This window comes from Pinus tabuliformis, chromosome 6 (genome assembly GCF_031772625.1).
Source record: "Pinus tabuliformis cultivar Carrire ecotype Pingquan chromosome 6, CPIR1, whole genome shotgun sequence".
Taxonomy (NCBI): Eukaryota; Viridiplantae; Streptophyta; class Pinopsida; order Pinales; family Pinaceae; genus Pinus; species Pinus tabuliformis.
The window spans coordinates 1,509,907,974-1,509,930,660 of NC_142292.1; the positions used below are offsets into that span (position 1 = coordinate 1,509,907,974).

Genomic DNA, 22,687 nt, shown 5'->3' on the forward strand with positions numbered 1-22,687 from the left:
TAAGAATATAAGAAAAGGTTCTCCTTTTCAAAGTTTATCACTAGCTTAAATTGGTGACCTTAGCCAACATCATAGAAGCCATCAGTTAATTGATCATTAATGCCACAGAAAGACTCAATGCTATATTTTTTAGATGCCTAGGAGAATTCTTCCATGGATTTCCTTTCTTTGTTGGGCTTAGAATTTTTGATAAAAATATCATGGTGTTTACTTAGCGTGGGAAAATCGTTGTTGTTGGCCTTAGAGCAACAATCTAATTGACCAATCTCCTTCATAAGACTAAGGGATGTTCCACTCTGATCTATAATCGACATGACATTAGAAATGACTATTCCAAAATTACTACTAATGGAATTAGTAAACTTACAATTAAGATCATCCAAAGGAAATATTCCTTTTAATGTTGATTTTTTCACTAGAGATATGGAATCATTTTCTTTGGCATTAATGAACCTAGAGTCACCTGGATCTTGGATCTTTTCCTCTCGTTAACACATCCTGTATCTTAGGATCCAGTTATTTTTCATTGCAAGAAATTTTCTTATCAGCGCCTCACCCCTCTCTTGTCCATGATATAATTTCCCACTTGACACAGGCACTGACTCTATTGTAATTTCCATGTTCTGCATTTCTTTATGACCTTCAACACAGAGCTTCATACTATTGTTCAATCACTCTTGACGAGCCTTTAATTGTTGATTATCATGGTGCTACCACTTCCAAAGTTTTCTTGGTCTAAATGTAAGAGAATATATAATAGTTGACATGCTCTTAGAGGAATGGTATGAATGTGAGAGAATATCTAATAGTTGACATGTTCTTAGAATAAAGGCTTGACAAAGACATTTTAGAATCTCCTTCAGATGGATTTTTTATTTTTTCCTTACATAAATTTGAATCAAATACCTCTTCCTCAATAGAAGAGTTTATTGGCTCACACTCAACAACCTCTTATTCCAATGCATCATTTCCTTCCAAATTACAACTCATCTAGACAAGAATTTGCCAGTTTTTGCAGAGTTTATTATGTTGCTAAAAACAATTGGCAATATAAGAAGATAAGATTTCCTCATGTATGTTAATTTCCCTGACTCACATCTTGGAAAACAAATTTATAGATTCCAAAGATGTCAACTATTGTTCAACACATCAATAGTTTGCAGGTTTGGTGGACTTGATAGCCCAAATGGAAAGTCCACTAGTTTTTTTCTTGCTACCTTCAACATTTGTAAGGCAATTAAATTGGAAATATGATTTGATAAAGTCTTTAGTTTATTAAAGGATATCAAGCTCCTCTAGATGCTTGAGTGAACCAATATTAAATGATAGAAATGGTATCGAGAAGTGAAAACTGAGAGATACATGATGGATTTCAAGCTCAAAATCTCATTGGAATGATGAAAGATAAAAGTGCATAATCGTACTCTATAGAGCTCCATTTCCTCTAAATTAGAACAAAAATCAAGAAATGAACTCTACTTTCATGTAGGAGTCATCTGAAACCTTAATTATGGGGCTTAATATGATACTTTGAACATCTTTTCTCCATTTTTTTATTTTTTGTTGCACAATGCATGTCACATATTAATAGTTCAATAATTGTTACTGAGGTGGGAAAGTATTAGTTGGAATTTAATATTGTTCAGGGTACTTAACACTTAGGAACCAAACTGTGTAGAATTTGAAGAAACTCTATTTTTTTATTATTGATATGCCATGCAAAGTAATCATATCAAAATCCATGTTGAACCTTCCCACTAGTCTCACACATAAGAAAATATTAAACCTTCTGAACCTTCACCAGAAGAATCATATCCTTTTTTGTACAAACTTGGGTTATTTTTAGTACAAACTTTGCAAATTTAGGAACATATGAAACATGTACCCCTTCCCTTGCTTAATTGGGCACATCAACAACAATATTATACAAACAAAGGAGTTTCTATCTCATCGGTCGTATAAAAAACCCTCTTTTTAAGCACCTACTGGTTATGTCCATAAGGAATCTACTATTATGTCTATAAATCAATTACAAAAAGTGTATCTCAAAATCTTTTAACATAAATCATATGTCTAGATACTCTCTTTGTTAGCCCTAAAAAGGTACTATTTCAGATAATAGAGCTTGTACAATGACCAGGGATGACCAAAGGTGGGCAATGGGATTTAAGTAATGTGAAGTGTAATATATCAAGGGGGTGCACTAAGAATATATAGGCTATGTCTATGAACTGATGGAAAGAAACATACACCAAAATGTTATATATCTGTGTACTCTAACACAAGTATAAGCAATTTAGGAATTTGCGCACTCTTATAAATTATTATAATGTATCCCAATAGTTGTTGAAAAATATCATTTGAAGAACCCTATGACCTGACCACACTGAGGTGAAGATAGTTGGAGACCATGGGGTCACTTGGAAGCTTGGAGAGAATGAGAGAACAAGGGAGCGGTGGTGGATTGGGTGTAAATTTTAGCTCATGGTAGATGGTGGTGGGTTGGCTCGAATGGGCAGTGGACTTCTGCTAGAAAAATCAATTATTAATGCTCAGAAGGGTGGAAAGTTTCTTATAGATAGTGGTCATGGCAAGTTAGACACACCTATCAGAGCCTTAATCGACATATTGGAGCCTTCCACTAGAAATGGCGGTCAGAATGCAGCCTCTTGCTGCCCTCCAGAAGGAAAATGCTGAGATAAAAAGAGGTAAGGAAATACAAAACAGAACCCCAATGGGCATCTCTTCTCCCTTTCCACCGCCTTCAATGAGAGTGTAAATAAACTATTTGATGGTTATTGTAGAAAAAACCATTGTCCCTAAATCTGGCGGCCTCAAGGTGCAACAGCCTGATTTATCTAATCAGAAAGCTCTGGCCACCATCACGAACAAGCTGAAGCCTCCAAATTCTGGACTGGCGACCTCCATCTGCCCTCACAAGGTGGAGAATAATACCAAGGGGGGAGTCTCTGGATCATTTTCTTGTGCTAAGAATGGGTGAGTGGGGATTGTAGCTTGAGCTGCTCTGGGTGATATTACGAATGGGGTGGAATCGTGTAAGGCTCCGAAAATTGCACCTAAACAGAGGAAGGGTCAGGGAAAGATTATGAAAATGGGTCCTAATCAGAGAAATGAACTTATAGAGGAGAAAAAGAAGAACGCATATGCATGGGCTAGCAATGGAATCGAGAGGGTTCAATTTAGTGGTAAAGACATGGAGGCGATGAAGGAAAGAATTGCAGAAGAAGGTATGTGGGTTTTTCAAGGCCATGTTTGTTTTGTTGTTGGTATCTGTGTGTGTTTTCGGGTTTTATTCTTTGCAGGTGTTTTATCTTGGGTAGATTTTCCCTCTCCACTTATGGGAAGACTCATATCTCAAATCTATAACGGGTCCAAGTTTTGTGAGAGACTTTTTTTTGAATCGGTTCAAATATCTCCATGACCAATAGACAACTAACATCATCACCTTCCCTTGGGATGTCTTGATGAATTTGAAATCATCACATTCTTTTTGCTTACAATTAAATTCACTAACACTGCACTTGCCACTGACTACCAGAATACCCATTTCTTGTCCCATCCTTGTTCTTGTCCCCATTCCCATCTTGACACAACAGTAGTACATGAATAATCAAGCGGAGTGAGCTAACAATTATTTTCCCCAAAATCGTCTGCCCCTATTTCTTATTTCATTCTCATTTCCCTTTCGAGTTCCAATTTTTGATAACATAGCTAGCTGCAAATGACCTGTTGGACAGTTCTTGGTATTTTGTGCGTCTTTGGATGTGCACTCAAATTTTCTCTGCTTCTGGGTTGCACGCAGGTCGATAAGCCCCCATAAGTGAAATTCCACCAGTCTCACTCACCCATGTGATTTTCCAGACAACCACCTGAAAATTCTATTGTGTTTGGTGGATACAGGGGTGCCCTGCTAATGCTAAATGTTGTAAGTGAAACTTCTGCAAGCCTTTCTAGAAGAAGGTTGCATTTGATTATTGGAATTTGACTGCTTTTGGCCAAATAAATTGCCTTAGTGTCAGAGAATTCCATGACATATGGTGACTTAGTAAAGATGATCTCTCTTCCAGCTCTGCATTTCATGATCTTTGTTTCAGCTCTGTATTTCATCATCTTTGCTATTATTTACAAAAACGAGGATTTACCTTACATGGAAACCGAGGCGTAGGCTAGACATTCTCATTTTCTACAGTACATAATATTTATAACCATTCAATGCTTGAAATTTTGAATTTCTTTAGGAGTCAAAGTCATTTAGAAGTAGTATTTTAACTCCCTGACGTTATTACAAAATTTCTATAAAATCATATTCTAATCATTATACAAAGAAACCAATACAAACATGATTTATGGATTGGGGTCTCCCTCTTGCTTGAATGCCCACTTTAATAATTCCAACATCTCTTGGATTTGAGATGCTTACGTTGCCTGAATCTTCGTTCCCATTGCTGAGACCTCAGGGGTATTCTGGTACAACAGTTTCAATGATTGAATCTCCCTGTTCTTGATTTTACAATGGGGTTCTTTCCATAGGTTCAGAAGTGGGAGTGCTCTTTCATTAGCATGTAAAATAGTTTTGTTCCACCAGAACTGTTGGTTCAACATCTGATTTGATCTCTTCTTACAGAAAATTCTTAGTATGGTCTGATGAAATTTCCTTAAAGTTGTTGCCGATTTATAAGAACCTTTCATGCAGTAACTTAGAAATTATTTTTTAGTTTCTAGTAGTGATACATTTTTTATATAGATTTCTTTACAGTCTGAGTGAGTTGGGAAGATCCTTCAATATCTGGTGCTTGCATATAAAGGATTTTTTTATGTACAGTAGTGGTGAATTAAATCTAGATGGCCAATTGGATGCAATTGAAAACATGGACACTAGAGGTAAAATATTGAAATTAAAAAATATGAAACCTCAAGCTTGGTGACTACACTTTAGCTTGGCAACCTTGAAGGTGCATATCAGGCTCACTTGGAAACCTTGGGGTGCATATCAAAATTGGGTTCATATTGTTCTGTTATAGTATTAATTTAGCCATCTTTTGTCTGTTTTTACAAAATAAGAGTGCAAGTATAGAAACCTGTCTTGTTTAAGATGAGGATGGTGGCTAGGTTTCTCTTAGGTTGTGTCTGTCGTGATGCTACATATTTTTCCAGAAGCCTTAATAGCTATTTAGTGTGTTAGTCACTTTGGCGTTCATGTTTGTGAAATAATAGATAACATGAAGATATTGTAATTCTCTATTCAGAATAAGGGAAGATGGCCTATGATATGGGTAGTATGATAGCAGTTGCCACTTCTATCTCCCTGGGTAACATTGGAAAGGAGATTAAGTTTGGTGAAATATTTGATAAAAATGCCAAGAAATTGTCTTCTCTTGTTGCCTTTTCACCCATCTCCTTCAATTTATTAAGGAGAAGGAAGACCACAAGATTACATAGTAGAGAGCGGGTAGTCAATCCAAGAGCTATGGAAAAAAATTGCAGTTTATAGAAAAAACATCCATCTAAAGGAAGGTTCTTTTCACATAAAACTTTACTGTGGTAGATCTTTCTTTGTCCATATACATTTGATGTTAATGTGTGGTTTGTATGTAGGTTTGGTATGACATATATTCCAACATTTTATTGTGCATTTATTGAAAATATTTTCAAATTGTCTTGCATTCAGGTGTCAACAAGCTTGCTGATCTTGTCGGAGTCACCCTTGAACCAAAGGGCATAAATGTTGTTTAGGAAAGAAAGTATGGTTCTCCGAAGATTGTTAATGACGGTGTGGCAATAGCTAAGAACTTAAATTGTAGATGTGGGTTGTAAATTTTTTATATTGTATATTAGTTTCCCTTGCCTAAATGTCTTACTATCTTATACCTAGGAGGAAAAATTTTCAAAGGTCATAGACAACATATTGCTCTTTTGATGATCTACCGGTACACAGAGTAGCCATAGTAGAGTAATGAATCAATCTTTCAAAAACTGAAAACAAAGACTTCTGTGCTAGATGTTGATGAGTCAAGGTGAATTGTTATTACCAGTCTAGTTAATGCATTTTAATGTGCACCCTGCTTCTGACAGGTTGAATTAGATGACCCAGTTGAAAATAATTTGGCCAAGTTGGTAAGACATGATGCAGCAAAGATAAATGATTTAGATGGTGATTGAGATCACATGGATACACACCCACACAGGTGGCCATAGATCTAGTGACTGCGGCATAGGTGTAGTAGAGATACAACTAGTTTAGGCCATGAAACACTATGGCACATATATAGTTATGTTGGGTACAATGCTAGTAGCCAGGGACACAGAGATTATCTAGCTAAGGAGAGAGAAGGAGAGCCTACAGACCGAGCTAAGGGGATATAAGGAGGCTAGTAGGTAAGGTATGAAGAGGTCAGGGACATCACAGATAGTGAGTAGTGCTAGAGTTATGAGGGTGAGGACCATCGCCTCACAGATGACCCTACGAGGCATGGGATATATATGCGGATAGGGCTTGTAGTAGATACTGACAAATGATCCTCTTGAGGGAGTGGGCCAGAGTCAGAGCTATACCCCTCTCCTGATGTACTGTGTATACTATCCATGACACACCTATGATTTATTCCATGTGATTTTTTCACTCAAGCATCATATTTTTTATGCAGCTAGCCTAGGGGATGTGTCGTACACTGATACTGTGTACTCATAATTGATGACATATATATATATATATATATAGATATCGATATATATATATATATATACTGATGCAGAAATAGAACAAATCCTATAGTTTATTTCCATACTACCTCAGTATTGGATGCTTAGCTTGACATTGTTTTTTCACTTGATTGATTACTAGCTTAGAATCACCCACAATCTTCAACATTTTCATTCCTATCTTCCTAGAAGTCTTAAGACCCAACACCATGGATTCATACTCAGCCACATTGTTGGTACATTAAAACTCCAATCTAAAGGAAAAAGGATGATGAGTACCCACAAGAGAAACCAGAAAAACACCTACCCCAAAACCATCTTTAGAAGAAGCCAGATCAAAACTAATATTCCATAGACTAGCAGGCTCATGCCTCTCATCCTCATTCATCAAATCCTTAGAAATTTCCATAGGCTCAACATTAAGACTCATTACATATTCACCCATCTCATCAGTTGTATACATGAGAGAATTTGTGTAATTGGTAGGGTTCCCTCTATAATCTACAGGTTCTCCCTCTGAACACAGGGACTGTGGCATATTACAAGTCAAACTCAATATTTTCCCCCAAAGGAGTACCCTAGCTACATGACATCAACAAACCATAAGTAGGATGGACATTTACGATCATTGATTCACTACATCCATCATTACATGCTTTCATGGCATCTGTACCAGCTTAACCACTAGATATTTAATCATTCCAATGTAGGGAACCTTTCTAGAAATAAGGAAATCCTTCTTAAGTAGTCCCCCTAGTATAGTTACTCGCTTCATCTTTCACTAGATTATTTGTGAGTTCAACATGCTAGATTAGTTGATCCAAAATTGTCAGCTAGAGTTTCTTGAAGACTCTAGGGTAGAATGTTGAGGAGTTACTTGTGAAACATCTAGGACATATGTTATATGTAAGGGAGTGTACATGCTAAAACTTAAGACCCTGTAATTGACATTATTCTCTAGGTTGAAGATAGTGAATTAGCATATGTTGCTATAGTAAGTGCTGGGAATAATTATGAAATAGGAAACATGATAGCAGAGGCTATGAGTAAAGTTGGAAGGAAAGGTGTTGTGACACTTGAAGAGGGGAAAAGTGCATAAAAAAATCTGTATGTCATTAAGGGAATGCAATTTGATTGTGGATATATTTCTCTATACTTTGTGACAGACAGTGAGAAGATGTCCCTGGAGTATGAAAATTGCAAGGTAATTGATGTGAATTGAAATCTTCTTGCCTTTTTTTATGGTGTTGATATTTGTTAGTGCTCCTTGTAATGAAAAGAGAATGGATAGAAATCAAGTGTAACATTTTAAGAATAAACTCTCATCTAAGTTGTGGAATTGTTTCCAAATTACCTTCATCTGTCATATATTCATGGCACATCCTCTTGGTTCAATTTGGGTTGGTGTTGGTTTTGTACAGAATTTACAATATGTGCCTTATGAACCTTCTGTTATTTCTTGAATATGTACAATATTGGATTTAGAATACTAATCAGAAAGAAATATGACCACTAATAAGCATGGGAAGAGGGTTTCTAAATTTCTATTTATTTGCACTTGATTTTTAAAATTAACTGATCAGGAATTTGGAAATGAACTTGCATCTTTATATTTTCTTATAATTTGAAGTTATTGTTGGTTGAAAAAAAGATCACAACTGCAAGAGACTTGATCACAATATTGGAAGAGGCCATCCATGGGGGGTAACCTATCTTGATCATTGTTGAGGATCAGTGTTGTAGGAATTGTCCCCCCCAAGGATTCGAAGGCAGATCTGAGTCCTGTACGGATCCGCCCCCGATCCTTCTACGGAACCAAGAATCAGAAAATTGGATCCGCGGTTCCACCTTTTTTTGCCGATTCCTTGAAAATTGGAACTGTGGGGGCTCGATATGCGGTTCCTACTACCCGATACATGGTTCCTAATGCCCTATCCATGGACATGGAAAATATCGAATGCGATCTGTGGAGGTTTGGGCGTGGATCCACCGCGAATCACGAGTGGATCCGAGAGAAGGTGGATGGTTCCGCGGGGCTTTTTCTGTTTTTTTTTTTTTCAAAATTTTGAACTGTAATATGAGGAACTACACTTTTTGGATACTCCCAAGGTGCCCCTTGGTGCTCCCTAGATGCTTCTTAGATGATCCCTAATGGTAATGTTAAATTCTTAAAGTAAAAGTGACATTCTTCTTTATCTTTCATTTCCATACTTTTACTTAAATTTTTAACATTACCATGAAATGACTTAAGATGTTTGAGAGTGGTACTAACCTCATCAGACTTCATATGGAGAAAGCAGAATTTCATATCCCATTCAAAATTAAGTAGACTTAATAGTTTTCAGGATCAATGGGATTGTGGTGTTTCATTGGATTATATCATGTATGAGGGCATGTGATTTGATTTAATCAAGAGAACCAAGCCCTATATGTACCCCAATGTTGGTGTTATTGATTGTTGAACTCCTTTGTGATGGCCTTAGCAATTTTGTACCCTTCACTCAAGTCAAAATCATTGAGTAGGCATGTTAAGCTTTCTCTACCATATTATAAGGCTAGGATTAAGATGTTTGATCAACATTAGGCAATGTTGACTAAAATCCCTATAGAATTGAAGTAAAGGCAAAGTCTAGACAAGAGAAGAGGAATATAGATTTTAGATGGTTGATGAGGGAATAATTAATCACTAATGTACTGTAGGTTTTAACCCCGTACAGAAATTACCTGCTTACGAATTCTAAAACATAGAAAATAAATAATGTGAGAGTAGAACACATAAAACACATATACACAGAGATTTTCCACTAGATCCCAAAACCGAGACTACCAGCTTGATTTTTCATTATGTTCCTTTCAATGTTATAATACATATTTATACATGACGAAGCATCCAATACCATGGACCGAAAACCATCGCGTCCAATACCATGGACCGAAAACCATCGCGTCCAAAAAACATGTGCGAAAATCATGCACAAAACCATAGGTGGGTCCGCCCAACCTAACATAGGGTCCAAAACCAAAATTTTCCGAGGCACTGCCCTGGACCCCATAAAGTGGGGTTACGGGTGCCCCTCAAACCCCCTGTTTACTAGGTGGAAAGAATATAACACAACCCAACATTCTCCTACTTGTTGTTTTCCTTTCCACAGGGGGCCACAAGAGAGCTTAGTCATTTTTCCAGCCCTGAAATGTCCATAGTCTCTCTACACCAAGAGAACTTCTCAGAGCTCACATATTTTTTCAATGCATATGTAGTATTCTTCAAAGTGTCCACTTTTACCAGCAACACCTTTTTGTCTTCTATCATATCCCTCACAAAGTGATACTGAACATCAATGTGCTTTGTCTTTGATTGATATGCAGGGTTCTTTGCCAAGAAAATTGCACTTTGGCTGTCATAGTCTATCCTTATAGCTTCTTGTACTAACCCTATACTTGAACACAATCTATGCAACCAAACTGCTTCCTTGCTTGCATGAGTGGCTGCCATGTATTCTGCCTCTATAGTTGACAGTGCCACTACAAATTGTTTCTTACTCATCCAACTAACTGCACCTCTAAATAGGTTAAACACATACCCACTTGTAGATCTTCTCTAATCCAGGTCTCCAGCCCAGTCTGCATCAAAAAAGCCATGAATATCCAACACTCTGTCCAATTTTGGTCTTCCTTGGTAGCACAAACCATAATCACTAGTTCCACGCAAATACTTGAAAACCCGCTTCATTGCTGTCCAGTGCTCCTTCCCTGGTTTTGACATAAACCTACACAATACTCCCACTTCATGTGCAATGTCTGGTCTAGTACAGACCATTGCATACATCAGGCTACCGACTACACTTGCATATGGAACACGGGACATGTCCTCTTCCTCTTCTTGTGTCTTGGGACACTGTTCAGCAGATAACCTCACACCTATAGGAATAGGAGCCTTCACCGGTTTACTATCCTGCATATTAAACCTCTGCAATATTGTCTCGACATACTTCCTCTAGTTTAACCAGAGCTTCCTCTTTGCTCGATCTCTTTTAATTTCCATGCCAAAAATATAGTTTGTAGCACCAAGATCTTTCATGTAGAATTTGGAGGACAATTGGGTATTCAAATCCTGGATAACTTCTTTGTCATTTCCAACCAACAACATATCATCCACATACAAGATCAGATAAATAACACGGTCACCAATTAATTTAAAATACACACAGTGATCTACTTTGCTTTTGGTGAAGCCAAGTCCCCGTATAAATGTATCAAATTTATGATACCACATCCTTGGTGACTGTTTTAACCCATATAGAGACTTATTTAACTTACATACCAGTTCTTTCTTACCCTTCACCACAAAGCCTTCAGGTTGCTTCATGTAGATCTCCTCTTCGAGATCCCCGTGAAGAAATGTTGTCTTCACATCCATCTGTTCTACCTTAAAATCAAAAGCAGCAGCAACAGATAAAAGTAATCTAATAGAAGTTACCTTGGCAACAGGAGAAAAAATATCACCAAAATCAATTCCGGTCAATTGGGAATAACCTTTTGCTACCAACCAAGCTTTGTAGTTCTCCATTTTTCCTTCTGCATTTGTCTTCTTTTTGAACACCCATTTGTTGCCAATGGGTTTCCTTCCAGCCGGCAACTCCACCAGATCCCAAGCCTCATTTTTGTGCAAAGATGCCATTTCATCAACCATGGCCTCTTTCCAGAGTTTTCCATCCTCTGAATCCACTGCTTCCTTCACAGTTCTGGGATCATCATCAGTAACAGAAAGCAGATGGACTATACCTTTTTGGCTGCCTTCTTTCTCGAACTGATCTTCTCACAGCTGGAGTTTGTGGCTCTTCATCTTCTGATTCCTCCTTTGCTATAGAGTTTGATTCTTCTTCCTTTAGCTCAAACTCTATCTTCTCAAGTTCCTTTGGTTGGACTTCATGTTTAATAACATCTTTCACCTCTCTGAACACCACATCTTGGCTATACACAACCTTGTTACTGGATTCCAAAGCTTATAACCCTTTAAACGACCCTTATACCCAATAAATGTGCACTTTTCATATTTACTATCCAACTTGGTTCGTTTCTCCTTTGGAACATGTACATATGCATCACATCCAAATACCTTCAGATGTGAAAGAGAGGGTTTCTTACCAATCCATAGCTCTTGTGGAGTTTTATCCTCCAACGTTGATGAAGGTGACCTGTTAACCAGGTAACATGCAGTATCCACCGCCTCTACCCAGAATTCCTGTCCTAACCCTGCACCACTGAGCATGCTTCTTGCCCTTTCCATCAACGTCTTATTCATTCTTTATGCAACTCCATTTTGCTGAGGTGTATATGGAGTAGTCTTCTGCCGTGATATACCACACTTCTTACAATATTATTCAAATTCCTTACTGCAAAACTCTCCACCGTTATCTGTCCTCAACACCTTTTTCTTCTTCTCTGTCTGATTTTTCACCAGAGCCTTAAATTCTTTAAACCTGTCAAAGACTTTAGATTTCTTCTTAAGGAAATATACCCATGTATTCCTTGAGAAGTCATCTATCAATGATACATAGTACATAGACTTACCCAGTGATGGAACTTTCACGGGTCCAAACACATCCCTGTGCACAAGCTCTAATATTTGTTTCGCCCTCTTACTACCAAAGGGGAAACTCACCCGATTCTGCATCCCATATACACAATTTTCACAAAAATCAAAATCCAGAGAACTATTACTCATACCTTCTACCATACCTTTACCATGAAGTATTCGAAGGCCCTTCTCTCCAATATGTTCAAGCCTTTGATGCCACAGCATGGTGTTTTCTCCAGAGACCATTAGATTTTCTACTCCACTTTTAGGAACCACAGAACTGTTGCACCCATCAATAACAGTGCTACCTTGCAGCTTGTACAGAGTTCCAATCCGAACTCCCCACATCAATACCAGTGCTCCCTAAACAATTTTATAGGTGTCCTTCTCGAACACTATTTTTACACCTGCATCATCCAACTTACTAACAGAAATCAGATTTCTGGCTAATGCAGGAATATGCAGAACACCCGGAAGTGTTCTAACCCTTCCACCTTGCAGCTTCAACTTTACTTTTCCACGACCAATGATTCTAGCCTTCCTGTCATCCCCCAAGAAGACATCACCACCATTATATTTCTCATACTCACAGAGCCACTCCCTATGGGGAGTGAAGTGAAAGGATGCACCTGAGTCAATCAACCATGCCTCATGATCTACATGTGTACTTGAAGAAGCCAAGTACACATCCCCACCTTCATCTGAGGTGGTTTTCGCCTCTGCAGAAGGAGCCTCATCAGATCCCTTTCCTTTGTCAGGAGCTTTAGATTTACAGTCCCTTTTGAAGTGGCCTTCCTTTCCGCATTTCCAACACACCACCTTTACAGGTTTTCCTGGAGATTTAGATCTCCCACTCGATGACTTATTTTTGTTTATGTTCTAGGACCGTCCTCGTACAAACAAGGCATCACTATTTTGGCTCTCCATATTTTTTCGTCTCATCTTCTCCGTCAACAAGGCTGAGACTATTTCATCAAACTGCAAGGCAGTTGCATTGCTACCTATTGCAATAACTAGACTATCCCACGAATTTGGTAGAGAACACAACAAATTGATGCACTTATCTTCATCTGAAATTTTAATATCAACAGATGCTAACTGACTTACCATACTATTAAATGCATTCAGATGCTCTGTCACCGAGTCTCCATATTTCATCCTCAGGTTATACAACTTTTTCTACAGGAACAGTTTATTCACCAGAGACTTAGATTCGTACAAAGTCCCTAACTTGTCCCACAAAGCCTTTGCTGTAGCTTCCCCTGATACATTTAGCAATACTGAATCTGAGACACACAATCATATTGTGCTCTTTGCCTTCCGATACAACTTCTTCCATTCTTCATCGGACACTCCCGTTGGTTTAGTACCCGGATCTACCGTGATCCACTGATCTTTATCCACCAACAGATCCTCCATCTTGAGTTTCCACAACTCAAAACTCTGACCATTAAATTCTCGATCGCTATCTTTCCACTGCTCGCCATCTTCTTTCACCACCAGAATCGATCTCGCAGATCTCGCACTGAACAGGGTCTACCACAGGCCCGAGTGAAACCCCTCAGCAACAAAGGCGTCCCCTTGAAGCCAAATCTGCTCTGATACCAAATGTAGGTTTTAATCCCGTACAGAAATTACCTGTTTACGAATTCTAAAACACAGAAAATAAATAATGTGAGAGAAGAACATATAAAACACATATACACAGAGATTTTCCACGGGATCCCAAAAACGGGACTACTAGCTTGATTTTTCAATATGTTCCTTTCAATGTTATAATACATATTTATACATGCCGAAGCATCCAATACCATGGACCGAAAACCATCGCGTCCAATACCATGGACCGAAAACCATCATGTTCAAAAAACATGTGCGAAAATCATGCACAAAACCATAGGTGGGTCCGCCATACCTAACATAGGGTCCAAAACCAAAATTTTCCAGGGTGCTGCCCCGGACCCCATAAAGTGGAGTTACGGGTGCCCCTCAAACCCCCTGTTAACTACGTGGAAAGAATATAACACAACCCAACATGTACAATGAATGACATATCTATCTTGATTTATATAAAAATATGAATGTTTTTTTGACTTCTACAACTAATTTGGTATTTTGGATGTTTTTTTAAATATAAATGAAAAAAATATCTATATCTATATCTATATCTATCTGTCTATATATATATATGTGTGTGTGTGTATATATATATATGTGTGTGTGTGTGTGTGTGTGTGTGTGTGTGTGTGTGTATAGTAGACTCTTTCAAGACGCTTCGCTTCCAAGATTTTTAGGAAATGACGCTTTCGTGTCCCTGCTTCCAAAAAAAGTCCCTGCTTCGTGCAACGTTGATGAGGACATTGAACAAGAAGCCTTGGCTACTCTTGTTGTGAACAAGCTTCATGCTGCATTGAAGGTTGGAACTTTGAAAGCTCCTAGATTTGGAGAGCGGAAAAGCCAATATTTGGATGACATTGCTATATTTGCTGGAGGTATTTTTCAAGTTTAGCTACATTAAGGACTTACATGCACTAAGAGCTTAAGTACAAAGCTCAGTGTGTATATAACTAGTCTTATATCGTTTGTCGTGGAAATAATCTTTATTTGGTAATGAGTTTTCTCTACAAGTTCAACTTTTCATGTTAATAGGATAAATTCTCATTGAGTGAGAGCTATTGAGAATAAAATCTCTCCACCATGTCTATAGTCACGGGTTTCTAATATCTTATGTAGATATTGTTTTTTATTCTTTCTATGTGCAGGCACTGTTATCAGGGCTGAAGTTGGATTTTTCATTGGATAAATTTATGGGTATAATTATTTTAACCAATCCCTACACTAGTTATTTTGTTAACACAAAGAATTTAAGTATCAAGAATTGGGTCATGAGTCTCCTTGAAACTACAAGAGGGTGGGCGCACACAGTTGTAGTTCTACTTTATGAACCTAGAACATGACTTTGTTGACATGCTATCAAGTCCAAAACCTAGTGGGCACTTCACCCTAGTGGAACACATGTTGTGTGTATAGACACCAATCATAATTCATCGACCCCAGTGATCAAATATGAGGTAAGGGAAGGGTCTATACACTTGGCCAAATGTTGTTTTATTTTGGGTGAGAATCCTAAAGGGCAAGAGTGTGGTACAGGTAGAACTGGGAGTGTTGGGAACATTTTTAGCCACCCATCGTTGAAATATTTGTACCCTACAACACCCTAAGAGTGTAAAAATTAATATAAATTTGCTACTACTGATGTATTCGAACTGAAAACAAGAGATTACAAATTTCCTCTGCTATTCTGAGAAATGGAAATCACAATTTAGAAACACATGCAATGACATGCAACCATCAAAACAACACAAGAACACAATTATTTATAGGGAAACCCAACAAGGAAAAACCCTTCCACTTCTTTTCATTAATCATATGAGAATGAGAAATGATTACAATGTCTTGCTTCAATCTTGAAGCACACCCTGCACTGTAAACCTGTTCTCCTACTGATTGTCCTGCTCTGGCTAACACTTAGTCAATTCAAGGCCCCATCTTTCTCCTATTTCCTTGCACAATTCCCAAGGAAATTAGCTCCTAAATAATAGGGGAATTCACTATTCCCTTGTGCAAATCCCAAGTAATCGATCACTTGCCTCAATGCCCAACATGTACACTCAACTAGTATACAATTAATAATTACAATGTGCCTTTTCCTCCACTCCAGTTTGGAAATTCAAATTCCATGCATGTCTGGGCTATTTTTAGCTAATTGACGAGCTTAACTGAGAGATCATTGAGTTAACAAAAATTCTACTACTCAATTGACCTTCAACTGACTCGACTAGTTGCTTGAGCTCAGTTAACTGAGTCAAACTGAAAATAATTGAATTAGATTGCTAAATTTTAGCAACACTACATGCACAACTCTACTTCTAGCATATAACTAGAATTTATTGAGTAAACAAGTAGACAAGGCCATGCCACACAAGTTAACTGCCATCCAAGCCATCTTGCTGATTTGGAAAATTGAATTACTAAATTTGACTAAGGAACAAGTCAAATTTAGCCTTTCTTGCTACATTTTCTAACACTCCCTCTTAGCAAGAAAGGGATTTTGAACCACCCATATCTTGCACTTGTGGAATTTGAATTTTCCTCTTGACAATGCCTTTTTCAATATATCTTCATCCTGCTTCTCAATTGGAATGTAATGTAGCATCATAATTCTCCTATGCACACAATTCCGCAAGTGATGGTACCTGATATCAATGTGCTTGGACCTATCATGAAATACTGGATTCTCAGAGAGTTTGATACAACTCTGATTATCACAATAAATCATTGTTGAATCCATCTACTGACTGAAAAGACCCACAAGTATTTTCCTCATCCATATGGCCTCACATGTTTCTTGACTTGTAGCCATGTATTCAGCCTTTGTTGAGTTGAGTGCCACATACCTCTATTTCCTATTATACCAAGAAATAGTTGCAGGCCCAACAATGAAGATAACACCCGAAGTATTTTTCTTGTTTGATGGACTCCCTACCTAATTTGCATCAGTGAAGCCTTGGAGTTTCACTCTCTTTGTCCTCCTGTACCATACCCCATACTTAGTTGTGCCTATGAGGTACCTCAACACATGCTTTATTGCCTTCCAATAAAGCTTGTGATGCAGGAGCATCTAGACTTAGCCAACAATGTGAAATTCTGTTCACATGTTGTGGCTAAACAAGTTGAATTTCACTGACCTGAGTGGTCAAAAGTTAGTTTTTACCGAGAGGGTTTAGATCTCTCAAGAAATGAGTTGTATTTCATTATTGTAATAAGTAGAAATTGTATTATTTTAGATTCAAAGATAAGTTGTTAGCATAGGTGTGTGATATAGTTGGAAAATAGTGACTTTACTGTTAAATTGTTTAAGAATAGGGATTGAGTTGTCAGACAGGATGGAATTGATAAAATGAAGAAAAATGTAATGTAAAAGGATGGGCAGAGAGAGGGAGGATGGAGTGAAGCGAGATTCAAGTCAGAGCGAGGATTTTATATTGAAACAAGGGTCTTTCAATCGTTGTAATCGAGCCCAAGGCCGAGACTTTGTAACCATTTTTTATTATGAATAATTGATGTGTGTATATGATTACATTGATGTTGTGTGTGATTATACATCAGATTTGTGGAAATCCCTCATTTTCTTTTGTTTCTTTGTATTTGGGACGATGTTGAATATTTCTTTGTTTTCATGTTCTACGATATAAAACACACAGTTAATAGAAATCACAACCTTTTGTATTATTAACAGTGTTGAATGCTTAAGATCTCAACCGTTGATCCAAGTTCGAACCAACGGTGCGAAACCTCATCGACCGTTGGATCACTTATATCGCATCACAAAGATTTGTTCACAAGGGGCGGACCTCAAGCCTCAAAGAATTGTGATATGCAATCAACGTAATATCGCATCGCAAATAGACAGTGGGGTGTGGTCGAATCACGATCTCAAGGAGTTGCGAAGTGTGATCGTGAAATCTTGCATCGCAAGAAGTCTTGTGTATTATCGGAACCCCAGTTGTGGAAACACTGCGATATGCGATTGCGATCCATCGCATCGCAACACTTCACTGCCAAAGGAAAAAGGGCTTGAAACTATAGTGATTTGTGACTATGCGATTTAATCTGGACCGTTGGATCAAATGTATTACGATCTATGGAGAATCGCGAGCAATTCTATAATGAAGGTGAAACATTAGTGTTGGGCTATTAAAAGAGGGGAATCAGAATAAGCACAATGAGAGGAACTGTAAGGGAAGTAATAAACGCAAGGCTGATTGTTGAGATTTTCTTGAAGCAATTGAGCCTGTGTCATTTGTGGTATCAGAGAACAGAGAGATTAAGGTTGATTACAGTAAACATGCTGCCAAGGAGAGTAGCTGGCATTGGTCGAGGAAGACCGGAAGCAAATGAAGTTCTGCTGGAGGAGATCCGAAGTCTGCTTACGAGGATGGAAACAGTTGAGACTGCTCAGAGAATAACACCTGATGAAGGGGATGATAGTGCTAAAGAAGAATCTTCTGAAGAAGAAGAAGAGGAGGAAAATGAAACTACCAGAGTTATTAAGATGCTGGCGAAAGTAGGAGGAAAACTAAAGGTGGAAATTCCTATGTATGAAGGGAGTCTCAATGCAGAAGAGATAATGGATTGGATCAGGTCATTAGACAAATATTTTGACTATGAAGAGGAAGTTGATGACAAGAAGAAGGTGAAATTTGCAGTTACTAGATTAAAGGGTCATGCAACTATTTGGTGGGACGAGCTACAGACATCCAGAACGAGGAAAGGAAAGTCCAAGATCAAGCAATGGGACAAAATGGTAAGTAAGATGAAAGCCAAATTTATGCCTAAATATTATCAGTTAAATCTTTTTAAACAGTTGCAGAATTTAAGACAAAAAGGAATGCCCGTTAAAGAATACACAGCAGAGTTTTATAGATTGAGTATTAGAGCAGGACATGCAGAAGATGACATGGAGAAGGTAGCCAGATATATCAATGGCTTACGATATGACATACAAGATGAGATCAGCTTGTTAAGTTTGAAGACTATTGAGGATGCCTATCAAGCAAGTTTGAAGGCAAAGGAGAAGATGTTGAGAAACAGAATCAGAGGAATAGAGGAAGGAGCTTGATAAGAGGTAGAGGAACTACCAAACCAAGGGGACAACAACATCAGCATGAAGCAAGCAATTCAAGTAGCAGAGCACCATAAAGAGGGGATTTTAATAGAGGAAAATTTGTGCCCAGAGGAAGAGGCCGAGGTAGAGATATTCGGTGCTACACATGTGGAGAATGGGGACATGTGTCATGGCACTGTCCTCATAATAAACCAGCAAGTCAGAGGAATACGAAAGTGGTTGAGGCAAAGCCAGAAACACCCCAACTTATCGAAAAGGAAGAACCCCCTGACGTAGGATAATACCTGTTGTTGAGAAGGACATTGCTTAAGACAGAGAAAGAGATTGAAGAACTAGAGTAAAGGAAGAATTTATTTAGAACTACCTGTAAATCCAAAGGTAAGTGTTGTAAAGTAATAATTAATAATTGACAGTGGAAGCACTAATAACCTTGTTTCTACAGAGATGGTGGAAAAGCTCGGATTTGTAAAGATAGCGTAGCCTACTCCTTACAAAGTGTTGTGGTTGCAGAAGGGACATCATATTATTGTGACAGAACAATGCAAGGTTGAAATACAGATTGGTAAATATAAGGATGTAATATTATGCGATGTAATGCCAATGGATGTATGCCATCTATTGTTGGGAAGACCGTGGTAGTTTGATTGGAAAGCTATTCATGATGGGAGGAGAAACACTTATACTCTAGAGAAGTATGGAAATAAACATACATTGCTGCCATTGAAGGATGACGCTGAAAAAGGAGCACTTGGAAATAGTGTTATGCTGATGAGCAAAAAGGAGCTATTGCAAGAGATTGGGAAAGGTGAAGAAATGCATTTTGCTATCATAGGGAGACTGAAGGTAATTTTAACTTCCACAAACTTAGATGATTTACCTAAAGAAATCAAAACTCTGTTAAATGATTTCATTGATATTATTGTGGATGAGTTTGCCAAATGCATTGCCACCGATCAAGAGTATTAGTTATCATATTGATCTAATACCAGGAGCGAATTTGCCAAATAAAGCAGTGTACAAATTAACTGCTCAAGAGAATGCAGAAGTTGGAAGACAAGTGCAAGAACTGATGGATAAGGGACTAATCAGAGAAAGTCTTAGCCCATGTGTCATACCAATAGTACTCAGTCCAAAGAAAGGAGACGAATGGCATATGTGCATAGATTCCAGAGCCATAAACAAGATCACAATCAGGTGTAGATTTCCTTTGCCATGAATGGATGGTTTAATGGATTGTTTGAGTGGATCAAAGTATTTTACTAAAATATATCTGAGGAGTGGATACCATCAAATAAGAATTCGAGAAGGAGATGAATGGAAGACTGCATTTAAAACAAACAATGGGTTGTATGAGTGGTTAGTGATGCCTTTTGGACTCATTAATGCACCTAGCACATTCATGAGATTGATGAATGAAGTCTTGAAGGAATATGCATGCAAGTTTGTTATTGTTTATCTTGATGATATTCTAGTTTTCAGTAAAAGTAAGGAAGAACATTTAGAGCATCTTAAATTGGTTTTAAGAACTCTACAGAAAGAGAAACTACTGATAAATCTGAAGAAATGTAGTTTCATGAAAGAAGAATTAATTTACTTAGGATTTGTAGTTTCTAAAGAAGGATTGAAAATGGATCCAGAGAAAGTCCAAGCAATTTGGAACTAGCCTATTCCCAGAAATATATTTGAGGTAAGAAGTTTTCATGGTCTTGCAAGTTTCTACAGAAAGTTTATCAGAGGTTTTAGTCAGATTTGTGCACTGATTCTTGAAACAATTAAGGAGACCAATCAGCCATTCAAGTGGATAGAAGCAGTAGACCGGAATTTTAAATTGCTGAAGAGGAAAATCACAAAAGAACCGATTTTAGCTTTGCCTGATTTTGAAAAAGTATTTCAAGTTGAAGCAGATGCTAGCGGGGTTGCAGTTGGTACAATTTTGAGTCAAGAAAAAAGACCGATAGCATACTTCAGTGAGAAATTGAATGAAGCAAAGAAGAAGTATTCTTCTTACGATAAATATTTTTATGCTATTGTACAAGCCTTGAAAAAATGGAGACTTTGCTACAGAAAGAGTTTATATTGTATTTTGAAAATCATGCATTACAGTTCATAAACAACCAACCAAAATTGAACCAGAAGCATGCCAAGTGGGTAGAATTTTTGCAGAGCTTTACTTTTGTGATAAAGCACACAAGTGGTAAGTTGAATAAAGTCATTGATGCGTTGAGCAGGGTAAGTTTTATTGTGCAAGAATTCAAAGTTGGTGTTGTAGGATTTGAAGAAATGATTGAAATGTACAAAGATGATGCAGATTTCAAAGATATCTATACAACAGTTCAAAATCCAATAGTTCATAATAGAAGTCAATGGTTAGATTATCTCATCCAAGGAGGCTTATTGTTTAAAGGCAACAAGTTGTGTATTCCCAAATGTTCTATGAGGGAAAACATAATAAAGGAAAAACATAGTGGAGGATTATCTGGTCATTTTGGACAAGATAAAGCGTTTGCTCAGGTGAATACTTTTTATTATTGGCTAAAAATGCAAACTGATGTTAAGAGATTTGTTGAGAAGTGCAGGATATGTCAGCATGCTAAGGGGAGAAGTCAGAACACAGGATTGTACCAACCATTACCAATACCAGACCGATCATTGGATGCAGTTAGCATGGATTTTGTTTTGGGATTACCAAAAACTCAAAGAGGGAATGATTCCATTTATGTTGTGGTAGATAGATTTTCCAAGATGGCACATTTCATTGCTTGTAAGAAAACTAGTGATGCAACACACATAGCTAATCTATTTTTTTCAAAAGTTGTAAGATTACATGGATTGCCTGTAAGTATTGTGTCTGATAGAGATACAATGTTTGTAGGACATTTTTGGAGAACTCTTTGGAAGAAATTAGGAGATAACCTCAGTTTCAGTTCAACATACCACCCTCAAACAGATGGACAGACCGAAGTAGTAAACAGGAGTTTGGGAAACATATTGAGGAGTTTAGTGTATCAAAATCCTGAGTAGTGTGATTTAGCACTAGCATAGGCTGAATTTGCTTATAATGACACTCCAAACCGAAGTACTGGAATGAGTCCATTTCAGATTGTTTTTGGAAAGAATCCAAGAGGGGTGTATGAGCTCAAAAAATTGGGTAAACAGGAAACAAGAAGTGCAAAAGCTGAAGAGTTTGTAGAGTAGATGCATAGACTACAATAAGATGTTAAAGGCAAATTGTAGGAAAGCAGTGGTAAATACAAACAGAGAGTAGATATGAAAAGAAGAGAGAAGGAATTCCAAGTGGGAGATTTAGTGATGGTATATTTAAGAAAAGAAAGATTTCCTGCTAAGACTTACAGTAAACTGAAAATGAAAAAGATAGGACCATGTAGAATTGTAAGAAAGTTTTCAGCTAATGCATATGAAATTGAATTGCCAGAATGGATTGGAATATCACCTATTTTCAATATTGCAGATTTGTATCCATGCAAAGAGACAGAGACAGAGCTACAGGAGGAAACTATAGAAGATGGAGTTCAAACCTTGAACTGAGAAGAACGAATGCCAAAGACTGTTAAGAAAGAAGTGGAAGTTGTTTTGGAGAAAAGAGTATCCAAAAGAACCAGAGGACAAACTTATTTTCAATATGTAGTCAAATGGGAAGGACAACCAGTGGAGGATGCTAGCTGGTTAACAACAACAGAGTT

At 37.6% G+C, this 22,687-nt stretch overlaps 1 protein-coding gene across 1 annotated transcript; it reads left to right on the top strand.

Moving 5' to 3' along the window:
- The first annotated feature begins 2,647 nt into the window (after window positions 1-2,647).
- Window positions 2,648-15,101, top strand: LOC149264388 (uncharacterized). The gene is given in 4 exon segments (XM_089398711.1): window positions 2,648-2,708; window positions 2,805-3,248; window positions 14,593-14,790; window positions 15,061-15,101. Coding segments are annotated over 4 exon segments (744 nt in total).
- The last annotated feature ends 7,586 nt before the right edge of the window (window positions 15,102-22,687 follow it).